The sequence below is a fragment of the Musca autumnalis genome, unplaced genomic scaffold (genome assembly GCF_047663935.1).
Source record: "Musca autumnalis isolate F117 unplaced genomic scaffold, ASM4766393v1 scaffold_5, whole genome shotgun sequence".
In the NCBI taxonomy this organism is placed as follows: Eukaryota; Metazoa; Arthropoda; class Insecta; order Diptera; family Muscidae; genus Musca; species Musca autumnalis.
This window is the reverse complement of record NW_027412088.1, coordinates 16,281,394-16,294,530: the sequence shown is the minus strand read 5'-3', so window position 1 is coordinate 16,294,530 and position 13,137 is coordinate 16,281,394. Positions and strand designations below refer to the sequence as shown.

Here is a 13,137-nt window from a genome sequence, read left to right as displayed (position 1 = left end):
AACATTTTGTTTATAATTATTTGGCGTTTGTTGGTTGGGGTGAAGTGAGTTGAAATTAAATAAATAATAATAAAAAATTAAATGAAATGATATATGTTTAAACAAATTTTGTTTCGTTCGTTTGCGTTTCGAAAAGTAGTTCTCATGAAATCATTTATTTTTATTTCCATTTGAATTTTTTATTGTTTTGATGCCATGAATTTTGATTTCTATGAAAATTTGATTTGTAATTTGTATTCATGGCTTCTTTAAAATGTAAAATAAAAAAAATGCACCACTCATCATTTGTGTGACCTTGTCAGCAGGGTGGGGGATTTCTTAAATTCAATAGAAAAAAAATATTTTTAAATGTTTGTAAAACAATTATTCATCTGTTGGTTTTGTTTATTTTATTTTGTTTTAGAGGTCCACCAAAATTCTTTAAAAAAATTCTCGTAAACATATATTAAGAATACACCTTTATCATCCTCTTAGGACCCTCATAAAAATTTTGATAACACTGTGCAACATTTTTAAGGCGACCTCGTGCAAACAATTCGAACTGTGAATTTTTTGAAAGTACAGACCAAAGGGACAAGAACCCTAGTTTGGTTTCGTTGTGTCAGATCCAGCTCGGATTTTATGGCCCCATCTAAAAATTGTTAAATATTGAATTTTTAAAGAAATTTGGGGCTATATCTCTGAAACCAATGCGAACCTTCTTCTGACTTCTGAAGCAAATTTGTAGATAAGAACAAGAATAAAATATTTGGAGAAATAATGATCTCGAAGAACTACATTTATTACCTCAAATCTCAAAATATATGCAAAAATTGCATAATTTTTATACATTTCCACCGTATCTCCAAAGCCGTTAATTTTTTCTGAATATTTCCTTATGGAAAAATATTTCCTGGAATGTAATACACAACTCTTCAGAACAAGTCATGGTTGTAAAATGCCTCTATCCCGTTGTTTTCAGTACCTTTTTCAACGTCGATTTAATAAAAATGTCAATAATGTACTGAAATCCGAAATGCGAGAAACAGCCTTTGGTGTGAACTGTGTTTGAAATACGTGTTGTAAAAGATATGATGCAAAATACCGCTGAAACAACATGAAGTAAGAATTTTAGAGTTTCAGAATGTTCTGAAGAATTGTTGAGAACTTTATTTGGAAGATTTTTGCAAAAGGTGCTTGGTTTAACTCCCAATAGTTAAGCTGATGCTGACCAGAATTTCTGAAATTATGTAAAATTTTCTATATTTTATCGATTTGGATGCCTTAGATAGAGTTTTTCGTATGTGGTCTGTTCAAAAGATAAGTTTTACTAGTTAAGGGCTGCAAAATTGCCAAAGGCAGCAAAGCCAAATTTCTGTTCGTTTCTGAGATAAAGGCCCGACAATTGCATAAAATTGCAGTTTTAGACCGGTTTAGATGAGGCCATAAAATCCGAACTGGATCTGACAGGACAAAACCCTACTAGGGTTTTTGTAGTCTCAATATATATTTCCAAAAAAATTATATTAGAAGTTGTTTGCATTTTCAGTGTTGCATAGAGTAATTCACACTTCTAAACATATTTTAAAATAGTTTCAATAGAAAGTCGACAGTAGGGCGTATAATTAATATTAATTCAATGTCATGGGTGGCATATTAGTTTTGCAAGTTCAAATATTTATCATACGTCGCTATGAAATTATCTTATGTTTGATGAAGATAGAGAAAGGGTCCATTTCAAAATGTTTAAACAAACAAAAATTCTTTAAAAAATCCACGCTTATTGTCCTTTTGTGGTCCAACAAAAATCCTTTAAAAAATCCACGCTTATTGTCCTTTTGTGGTCCAACAAAAATCCTTTAAAAAATCCACGCTTATTGTCCTTTTGTGGTCCAACAAAAATTCTTTAAAAAATCCACGCTTATTGTCCTTTTGTGGTCCAACAAAAATTCTTTAAAAAATCCACGCTTATTGTCCTTTTGTGGTCCAACAAAAATTCTTTAAAAAATCCACGCTTATTGTCCTTTTGTGGTCCAACATAAATTCTTTAAAAAATCCACGCTTATTGTCCTTTTGTGGTCCAACATAAATTCTTTAAAAAATCCACGTTTATTGTCCTTTTGTGGTCCAACATAAATTCTTTAAAAAATCCACGCTTATTGTCCTTTTGTGGTCCAACATAAATTCTTTAAAAAATCCACGCTTATTGTCCTTTTGTGGTCCAACAAAAATTCTTTAAAAAATCCACGCTTATTGTCCTTTTGTGGTCCACCAAAAATTCTTTAAAAAATCGACGTTTATTGTCCTTTTATGGTCCACCAAAAATTCTTTAAAAAATCGACGTTTATTGTCTTTTAGAGGTCCACCAAAAATTCTTTAAAAAATCCACGCTTATTGTCCTTTTGTGGGCTAACAAAAATTCTTTAAAAAATCCACGCTTATTGTCCTTTTGTGGGCTAACAAAAATTCTTTAAAAAATCCACGCTTATTGTCCTTTTGTGGGCTAACAAAAATTCTTTAAAAAATCCACGCTTATTGTCCTTTTGTGGGCTAACAAAAATTCTTTAAAAAATCCACGCTTATTGTCCTTTTGTGGGCTAACAAAAATTCTTTAAAAAATCCACGCTTATTGTCCTTTTGTGGGCTAACAAAAATTCTTTAAAAAATCCACGCTTATTGTCCTTTTGTGGGCTAACAAAAATTCTTTAAAAAATCCACGCTTATTGTCCTTTTGTGGGCTAACAAAAATTCTTTAAAAAATCCACGCTTATTGTCCTTTTGTGGGCTAACAAAAATTCTTTAAAAAATCCACGCTTATTGTCCTTTTGTGGGCTAACAAAAATTCTTTAAAAAATCCACGCTTATTGTCCTTTTGTGGGCTAACAAAAATTCTTTAAAAAATCCACGCTTATTGTCCTTTTGTGGGCTAACAAAAATTCTTTAAAAAATCCACGCTTATTGTCCTTTTGTGGGCTAACAAAAATTCTTTAAAAAATCCACGCTTATTGTCCTTTTGTGGGCTAACAAAAATTCTTTAAAAAATCCACGCTTATTGTCCTTTTGTGGGCTAACAAAAATTCTTTAAAAAATCCACGCTTATTGTCCTTTTGTGGGCTAACAAAAATTCTTTAAAAAATCCACGCTTATTGTCCTTTTGTGGGCTAACAAAAATTCTTTAAAAAATCCACGCTTATTGTCCTTTTGTGGGCTAACAAAAATTCTTTAAAAAATCCACGCTTATTGTCCTTTTGTGGGCTAACAAAAATTCTTTAAAAAATCCACGCTTATTGTCCTTTTGTGGGCTAACAAAAATTCTTTAAAAAATCCACGCTTATTGTCCTTTTGTGGGCTAACAAAAATTCTTTAAAAAATCCACCAAAAATTGTTTAAAAAATCCACGTTTATTGTTGTTTAGAGGTCCACCAAAAATTCTTTAAAAAATCCACGTTTATTGTTGTTTAGAGGTCCACCAAAAATTCTTTAAAAAATCCACGTTTATTGTCTTTTAGAGGTCTACAAAAATTCTTTAAAAAATCCACGTTTATTGTCTTTTAGAGGTCTACAAAAATTCTTTAAAAAATCCACGTTTATTGTCTATTAGAGGTACACCAAAAATTCTTTAAAAAATCCACGTTTATTGTCTTTTAGAGGTTTACAAAAAATTTTTTTTAGAAATCCAAGTTTTATGTCTATTAGAGGTACACCAAAAATTCTTTAAAAAATCCACGTTTATTGTTGTTTAGAGGTCCACCAAAAATTCTTTAAAAAATCCACGTTTATTGTCTTTTAGAGGTCCACCAAAAATTCTTTAAAAAATCCACGTTTATTGTCTTTTAGAGGTCCACCAAAAATTCTTTAAAAAATCCACGTATACTGTCCTTTTGTGGTCCAACAAAAATTCTTTAAAAAATCCACGTTTATTGTCTTTTAGAGGTTTACAAAAAATTTTTTTTAGAAATCCAAGTTTTATGTCTATTAGAGGTACACCAAAAATTCTTTAAAAAATCCACGTTTATTGTTGTTTAGAGGTCCACCAAAAATTCTTTAAAAAATCCACGTTTATTGTCTTTTAGAGGTCCACCAAAAATTCTTTAAAAAATCCACGTATACTGTCCTTTTGTGGTCCAACAAAAATTCTTTAAAAAATCCACGTTTATTGTCCTTTTATGGTCCACCAAAATTCTTTAAACGTTTATTGTCCGTTTGAGGTCCACCAAAATTTTTTAAAAAAAATCCATGTTTATTGTCTTTTAGAGGTCCTCCATGTTTATTGTCCCTTGTCATTATCCTCTTTGGAAGCTCTTAAATATAAAAAAACATTTTTGTTCTGATGGGCGTATAATTAATATTAATTTAATATATGAGGTGGCGTATGCTTATTGCCACACAGGTTTTACGTTTAGCATACGTCACCTTCCATATGAAATGGGAATCTATGGTTTTTGAGCAGGCAAAAAATATGATAAATTTAAACCGATTGAAACGATTTGTAAACATAATTTTTATGAAATTGTAATACTGGGATTAATTTTCAATTTCAATTTTTTTTCTGAGGATTCTGAGCATTTCTGAAAATTTAGATAATAAATCAAAAGGTCGATGTATTAAAAAAAACAAACAATGACTTTTGAATTGTGTTGTGAGTTCAGTGAACAATAGCAAAAAAAAAATTAAAATTAAATTAAATCACACAATGCTGTTGTTTTTGCTGTTATTGTCCTTTTACTTTTTCTTTAATGCAAAAAGAAAAAAACATCTGAATAAAATTGGCAACGGTAAATAATAGCGTCATTGTGTTCTTGCTGTTGTTGTCGTTTTTTTATTTTTTTTTTTTTTTTTTTTTTTTTTTTTGTATGAATTACCAAATGTTCCCCATGTGCCATTATTAACACGTTTCCATATTTTGTGTTGAATTGTTGTTTCTGGGAAAAGAAATATGATTATTATTTCATTTGCAAAAAAAGAAAGAAAGAAATGATATATGCCATTATCATACAAATATACTTACATATGTTTACTTACGTACATTTTTTTTGTTATTGTTTGTACTTGTGATTGTTGTTAACACAGATTTGTACTTTAGATTTTTTTTTTTTTTGGAATTTGTTGTTGTTGTTGTTTTTTTCTACAAAACATTTACATTCAACAAAGCTGAAACAGTGCCGACAGCGCCTTCCTCTTCGTCATCATCAGCATCTTATGCCGCCTAGACATTGTACTTAAATTTTAGGTGTAATCTCAATGTCGCTGTATATGTATGTATGTACGGTTGTATGTATGCTACATACATACATATGTATGTGATGCCCATTCAGCTACAAAACGTACACAAGTATTTTTTTGGCACTTCAAAAGCCATTAGGCCACACCACTTCACACCAAAACATCATCTTTACGCTCTGCAGCCAAGATGTTCACATTCAACCAAGCATAGGGCAGAGGCAGACTTTTGGTTCGTTCGTTCATTCATTCAGATGGGCAAGCTTGCCGAGCAGGCACGCGGGCGGGCATTCAGTCATTCACTCATGAAAATAAAAGTGTTAACAGAAATTTTAGTTTTTGTTGTTGTTTTTAATTTTGTAATTTTTTTTCTTTTAAAAAAAAATATTAACAAACTAAAAACTATGAAGCATTAACAAAATTAAATCAGGCGCAACCTGTTACATGAGTGAGGAACTCTAATGTGGCGCTTTCAATAGAACAATTCTTTGCATACGGGTGTTGTTCCGCTCCATATAATGTGAAATGGGAAATTTCAGACAATTAAAACGGCTTTGGAAATGATTTATAAAATTTTCATCACAGAAGAGTGAGTGGCATGTTAATCGAGATGGTTTTCGAATGTCGAAATAAATCCATTGTGATTAGAAATTGAGGCTAACATTTTAAAACTTTTATGGTACTCATTGAGTCCATCTAAAACCCATGGGAACAATTTACGTTTGTCATCTTTAGAACCACATAAAATAAATAAATAAATAAATTCCACGACTAAAAAATCTTTTAAAATTCCACATTTAATGACCTTTTTGGGTTCGCCTAAAAATCTTTCAAAATTCCCAATTCATGTCTTCACTGGGCGCACCTAAAAATATTTTAAAATTCACATTTAATGACCTCTTTGGGACCACCTATTTGTTCTTTTTAGGTCCACTAAATTTTTCTTTTTAGGTCCACCAACAATTCTTTAAAAAATCCACGTTTATTGTCCTTTTGTGGTTCACCAAAAATTCTTTAAAAAATCCACGTTTATTGTCCTTTTGTGGTTCACCAAAAATTCTTTAAAAAATCCACGTTTATTGTCCTTTTGTGGTTCACCAAAAATTCTTTAAAAAATCCACGTTTATTGTCCTTTTGTGGTTCACCAAAAATTCTTTAAAAAATCCACGTTTATTGTCCTTTTGTGGTTCACCAAAAATTCTTTAAAAAATCCACGTTTATTGTCCTTTTGTGGTTCACCAAAAATTCTTTAAAAAATCCACGTTTATTGTCCTTTTGTGGTTCACCAAAAATTCTTTAAAAAATCCACGTTTATTGTCCTTTTGTGGCCCCCAAAAATTCTTTAAAAAATCCACGTTAATTGTCTTTTAGAGGTCCACCAAAAATTCTCTAAAAATTCACGTTTATTGTCTTTTAAAGGTCCACCAAAAATTCTTTAAAAAATCCACGTTTATTGTCTTTTAGAGGTCCACCAAAAATTCTTCTTCTTTTGTGGTTCACCAAAAATTCTTTAAAAAATCCACGTTTATTGTCTTTTAAAGGTCCACCAAAAATTCTTTAAAAAAATCCACGTTTATTGTCATTTTTTGGTCCAGCAAAAATTCTTAAAAAAATCCACGTTTATTGTCTTTTAGAGGTCCACCAAAAATTCTTTAAAAAAATCCACGTTTATTGTCATTTTTTGGTCCACCAAAAATTCTTTAAAAAATCCACGTTTATTGTCTTTTAGAGGTCCACCAAAAATTCTTTAAAAAATCCACGTTTATTGTCTTTTAGGGGTCCAACAAAAATTCTTTAAAAAATCCACGTTTATTGCCATTTTTAGGTCCAGCAAAAATTCTTAAAAAAAATCCACGTTTATTGTCTTTTAGAGGTCCACCAAAAATTCTTAAAAAAAATCCACGTTTATTGTCTTTTAGAGGTCCACCAACAATTCTTTAAAAAATCCACGTTTACTGTCTTTTAAAGGTCCACCAAAAATTCTTTAAAAAAATCCACGTTTATTGTCATTTTTTGGTCCAGCAAAAATTCTTAAAAAAATCCACGTTTATTGTCTTTTAGAGGTCCACCAAAAATTCTTTAAAAAATCCACGTTTATTGTCTTTTAGGGGTCCAACAAAAATTCTTTAAAAAATCCACGTTTATTGTAATTTTTTGGTCCAGCAAAAATTCTTAAAAAAATCCACGTTTATTGTCTTTTAGAGGTCCAGCAAAAATTCTTAAAAAATCCACGTTTATTGCCTTTTAGAGGTCCACCAAAAATTCTTTAAAAAATCCACGTTTATTGTCTTTTAGAGGTCCAGCAAAAATTCTTAAAAAATCCACGTTTATTGCCTTTTAGAGGTCCACCAAAAATTCTTTAAAAAAATCCACGTTTATTGTCTTTAAGAGGTCCACCAAAAATTCTTTAAAAAATCCACGTTTATTGTCTTTTAGAGGTCCACCAAAAATTCTTTAAAAAATCCACGTTTAATGTCTTTTAGAGGTCCACCAAAAATTCTTAAAAAAATCCACGTTTATTGTCTTTTAGAGGTCCACCATAAATTCTTTAAAAAAATCCACGTTTATTGTCATTTTTTGGTCCAGCAAAAATTCTTAAAAAAATCCACGTTTATTGTCTTTTAGAGGTCCACCAAAAATTCTTTAAAAAATCCACGTTTATTGTCTTTTAGGGGTCCAACAAAAATTCTTTAAAAAATCCACGTTTATTGCCATTTTTAGGTCCAGCAAAAATTCTTAAAAAAATCCACGTTTATTGTCTTTTAGAGGTCCAGCAAAAATTCTTAAAAAAATCCACGTTTATTGTCTTTTAGAGGTCCAACAAAAATTCTTTAAAAAATTCACGTTTATTGTCTTTTAAAGGTCCACCAAAATTTCTTTAAAAAATCCACGTTTATTGTCATTTTTTGGTCCAGCAAAAATTCTTAAAAAAATCCACGTTTATTGTCTTTTAGAGGTCCAGCAAAAATTCTTAAAAAATCCACGTTTATTGCCTTTTAGAGGTCCACCAAAAATTCTTTAAAAAATACACGTTTATTGTCTTTTAGAGGTCCACCAAAAATTCTTTAAAAAATCCACGTTTATTGTCTTTTAGAGGTCCACCAAAAACTCTTTAAAAAATCCACGTTTATTGTCTTTTAGAGGTCCACCAAAAATTCTTTAAAAAATCCACGTTTATTGTCTTTTAGAGGTCCACCAAAAATTCTTTAAAAAATCCACGTTTATTGTCTTTTAGAGGTCCACCAAAAATTCTTTAAAAAATACACGTTTATTGTCTTTTAGAGGTCCACCAAAAATTCTTTAAAAAATCCACGTTTATTGTCTTTTAGGGGTCCAACAAAAATTCTTTAAAAAATCCACGTTTATTGTCATTTTTTGGTCCAGCAAAAATTCTTAAAAAAATCCACGTTTATTGTCTTTTAGAGGTCCAGCAAAAATTCTTAAAAAATCCACGTTTATTGCCTTTTAGAAGTCCACCAAAAATTCTTTAAAAAATCCACGTTTATTGTCTTTTAGAGGTCCACCAAAAATTCGTTAAAAAATACACGTTTATTGTCTTTTAGAGGTCCACCAAAAATTCTTTAAAAAATCCACGTTTATTGTCTTTTAGAGGTCCACCAAAAACTCTTTAAAAAATCCACGTTTATTGTCTTTTAGAGGTCCACCAAAAATTCTTTAAAAAATCCACGTTTATTGTCTTTTAGAGGTCCACCAAAAATTCTTTAAAAAATCCACGTTTATTGTCTTTTAGAGGTCCACCAAAAATTCTTTAAAAAATCCACGTTTATTGTCTTTTAGAGGTCCACCAAAAATTCTTTAAAAAATCCACGTTTATTGTCCTTTTGGGGTTCACCAAAAATTTTTTAAAAAATCCACGTTTACTGTCTTTTAGAGGTCCACCAAAAATTCTTTAAAAAATCCACGTTTATTGTCTTTTAGAGGTCCACCAAAAACTCTTTAAAAAATCCACGTTTATTGTCTTTTAGAGGTCCACCAAAAATTCTTTAAAAAATCCACGTTTATTGTCTTTTAGAAGTCCACCAAAAATTCTTTAAAAAATCCACGTTTATTGTCTTTTAGAGGTCCACCAACAATTCTTTAAAAAATCCACGTTTATTGTCTTTTAGGGGTCCACCAAAAATTCTTTAAAAAAAATCCACGTTTATTTTCCTTTTGTGGTCCACCAAAAATTCTTTAAAAAATCCACGTTTATTGTCCTTTTGGGGTTCACCAAAAATTTTTTAAAAAATCCACGTTTATTGTCCTTTTGGGGTTCACCAAAAATTTTTTAAAAAATCCACGTTTACTGTCTTTTAAAGGTCCACCAAAAATTCTTTAAAAAATCCACGTTTATTGTCTTTTAGAAGTCCACCAAAAATTCTTTAAAAAATCCACGTTTATTGTCTTTTAGAGGTCCACCAACAATTCTTTAAAAAATCCACGTTTATTGTCTTTTAGGGGTCCACCAAAAATTCTTTAAAAAAATCCACGTTTATTTTCCTTTTGTGGTCACCCAAAAATTCTTTAAAAAATCCACGTTTACTGTCTTTTAAAGGTCCACCAAAAATTCTTTAAAAAATCCACGTTTACTGTCTTTTAAAGGTCCACCAAAAATTCTTTAAAAAATCCACGTTTACTGTCTTTTAAAGGTCCACCAAAAATTCTTTAAAAAATCCACGTTTATTGTCCTTTTGGGGTTCACCAAAAATTCTTTAAAAAATCCACGTTTACTGTCTTTTAAAGGTCCACCAAAAATTCTTTAAAAAATCCACGTTTATTGTCTTTTAGAAGTCCACCAAAAATTCTTTAAAAAATCCACGTTTATTGTCTTTTAGAGGTCCACCAACAATTCTTTAAAAAATCCACGTTTATTGTCTTTTAGGGGTCCACCAAAAATTCTTTAAAAAAATCCACGTTTATTGTCTTTTAGAGGTCCACCAAAAATTCTTTAAAAAATCCACGTTTATTGTGTTTTAGAGGTCCACCAAAAATTCTTTAAAAAATCCACGTTTATTGTCCTTTTGTGGTCCAGCAAAAATTCTTTAAAAAATCCACGTTTATTGTCTTTTAGAGGTCCACCAAAAATTCTTTAAAAAATCCACGTTTATTGTCTTTTAGTGGTCCACCAAAAATTCTTTAAAAAAACCACGTTTATTGTCTTTTAGACAACAAAAATTCTTTAAAAAATCCACGTTTACTGTCTTTTAAAGGTCCACCAAAAATTCTTTAAAATATTCACGTTTATTGTCCTTTTTTGGTTCACCAAAAATTCTTTAAAAAATCCACGTTTACTGTCTTTTAAAGGTCCACCAAAAATTCTTTAAAAAATCCACGTTTATTGTCTTTTAGAGGTCCACCAAAAATTCTTTAAAAAATCCACGTTTATTGTCTTTTAGGGGTCCACCAAAAATTCTTTAAAAAATCCACGTTTATTGTCTGTTAGGGGTCCACCAAAAATTCTTTAAAAATTCCACGTTTACTGTCTTTTAGGGGTCCACTGTCTTTTAAAGGTCCACCAAAAATTCATTAAAAAATCCACGTTTATTGTCTTTTAGAGGTCCACCAAAAATTCTTTAAAAAATCCACGTTTATTGTCTTTTAGAGGTCCACCAAAAATTCTTTAAAAAATCCACGTTTATTGTCTTTTAGGGGTCCACCAAAAATTCTTTAAAAAATCCACGTTTATTGTCTGTTAGGGGTCCACCAAAAATTCTTTAAAAATTCCACGTTTACTGTCTTTTAGGGGTCCACTGTCTTTTAAAGGTCCACCAAAAATTCATTAAAAAATCCACGTTTATTGTCTTTTAGAGGTCCACCAAAAATTCTTTAAAAAATCCACGTTTATTGTCTTTTAGAGGTCCACCAAAAATTCTTTAAAAAATCCACGTTTATTGTCTTTTAGGGGTCCACCAAAAATTCTTTAAAAAATCCACGTTTATTGTCTGTTAGGGGTCCACCAAAAATTCTTTAAAAATTCCACGTTTACTGTCTTTTAGGGGTCCACTGTCTTTTAAAGGTCCACCAAAAATTCATTAAAAAATCCACGTTTATTGTCTTTTAGAGGTCCACCAAAAATTCTTTAAAAAATCCACGTTTATTGTCTTTTAGAGGTCCACCAAAAATTCTTTAAAAAATCCACGTTTATTGTCTTTTAGGGGTCCACCAAAAATTCTTTAAAAAATCCACGTTTATTGTCTGTTAGGGGTCCACCAAAAATTCTTTAAAAATTCCACGTTTACTGTCTTTTAGGGGTCCACTGTCTTTTAAAGGTCCACCAAAAATTCATTAAAAAATCCACGTTTATTGTCTTTTAGAGGTCCACCAAAAATTCTTTAAAAAATCCACGTTTATTGTCTTTTAGAGGTCCACCAAAAATTCTTTAAAAAATCCACGTTTATTATCCTTTTGTGGTTCACCAAAAATTCTTTAAAAAATCTTTAAAAAATCACGTTTATTTTCTTTTCCGTTTGGCCTTTTGGGACAGATCTACGAATTGTGCAAAATAAATCAAAACCTATACCAATGCGGGGGTGACGTATAAGTGTTATTAATTTAGTATGACTATATGGCGTATGCTTAATGATTAAATAAGATCTTGATATTCATCATACGTTGATCGAAATACATGAATTAAGATATTACTGCTTATGAAATAATATTAATTCCACATTAATAAAATCCTACAGTAGAATCACAACAATTCGTAATCCAAAAGAAGCAGACATTTTTATGGATTATTGGGATTTTCAATCTATCGGGTTAAAAATGCGCTGGAAACCACATCAAGGGACTTGCAGTTTACTACCAATTATTGAGGTTTTCTATTTATTTGGATACGAATTATTGCCTTTCTAGTATTGTATTAGAAAATACTAAATCGCAAGGGGATAAGATTTTTTTTAAAATTAGCGAGGTTTTTTCGGCCCATTTGACGATGTATATAATTCATTCTCAATTATCATTCTCTTATTCAACTAGCCAAAATATTTGTTGCATTTTTTTATTTCTTATATTTTTTTAATAAAACTTTATAATAATATTTTTCTCTCTGTTGTTTTTTCCTCCATTTTCAGGTGCTGGTGAATCAGGCAAAAGTACAATTGTTAAACAAATGAAAATTATCCACGAAAGTGGGTTCACTCCTGAGGATTTCAAACAGTATAGACCGGTTGTTTACAGCAACACAATACAATCATTAGTTGCAATACTTAGAGCAATGCCAAATCTTAGTATTCAGTTTAGTAATAATGAAAGAGAGGTAAGTACTCTTGATGTGTTATCTGCTCTTCACCTCCCCCTCCCACCTACCCCTTATACATCTTTCGTTTCCCTCTTTTTTGTTCTTCTTTGAAAGTATGCCAAGTTTATGCAAAACAAAAAACACTTTCGAGTATGCTCTATTAATATGTAAAGTAATACTAGGTCAATGGAACGTCCGTCGTACATAAATATTGGAGACTATTTTGTGTAAAAAAAAAAAATATTTAAAATAGTGGCATATATGACAACAATTTGTCATATTTATGGTAAATGTGTGAACTATAACATTAAAGGGAACATCATTTTTCAAAATGATTTTAAATTACTGATTGATTTATTTATTCAGATCATTGAATTGGGCAATATTTAACTAAATGCCTAAAATTGCTTGGGCGTATAATTGTTATTAATTAAATATGGGTGGGCGATGTACATATGTATGATTTATAATTCTAGAAAATTTTTCAAATTCATCATTCGTTAAACACAATGAATTACACATTAATTTTAGAATATTATTTCGAGACTATTTCAAATATAATTTCTTAGAGTCTCAGTTTTATGGTGCAGAGGTTATATACACTTTGTCACAATAAGAAATACATGTCTCTCAGATATAATCAATAAGACCAAATGTCATTTTCTCCCTCTGTCTTTCTGAACAGCTGGTTAAAACGG

At 30.4% G+C, this 13,137-nt stretch overlaps 1 protein-coding gene across 4 annotated transcripts in view; it reads left to right on the top strand.

The window, feature by feature from the left end:
• Positions 1-13,137, top strand: part of Galphao (G protein alpha o subunit) — a 184,752-nt gene that overhangs the window by 92,467 nt on the left and 79,148 nt on the right. For all 4 annotated transcript variants that reach the window (XM_073991911.1, XM_073991912.1, XM_073991914.1 and 1 more), the window contains exon 3: positions 12,273-12,457. In XM_073991911.1, coding sequence (XP_073848012.1) covers positions 12,273-12,457 — 185 coding nt within the window. The remainder of the gene's footprint in view (positions 1-12,272; positions 12,458-13,137) is intronic.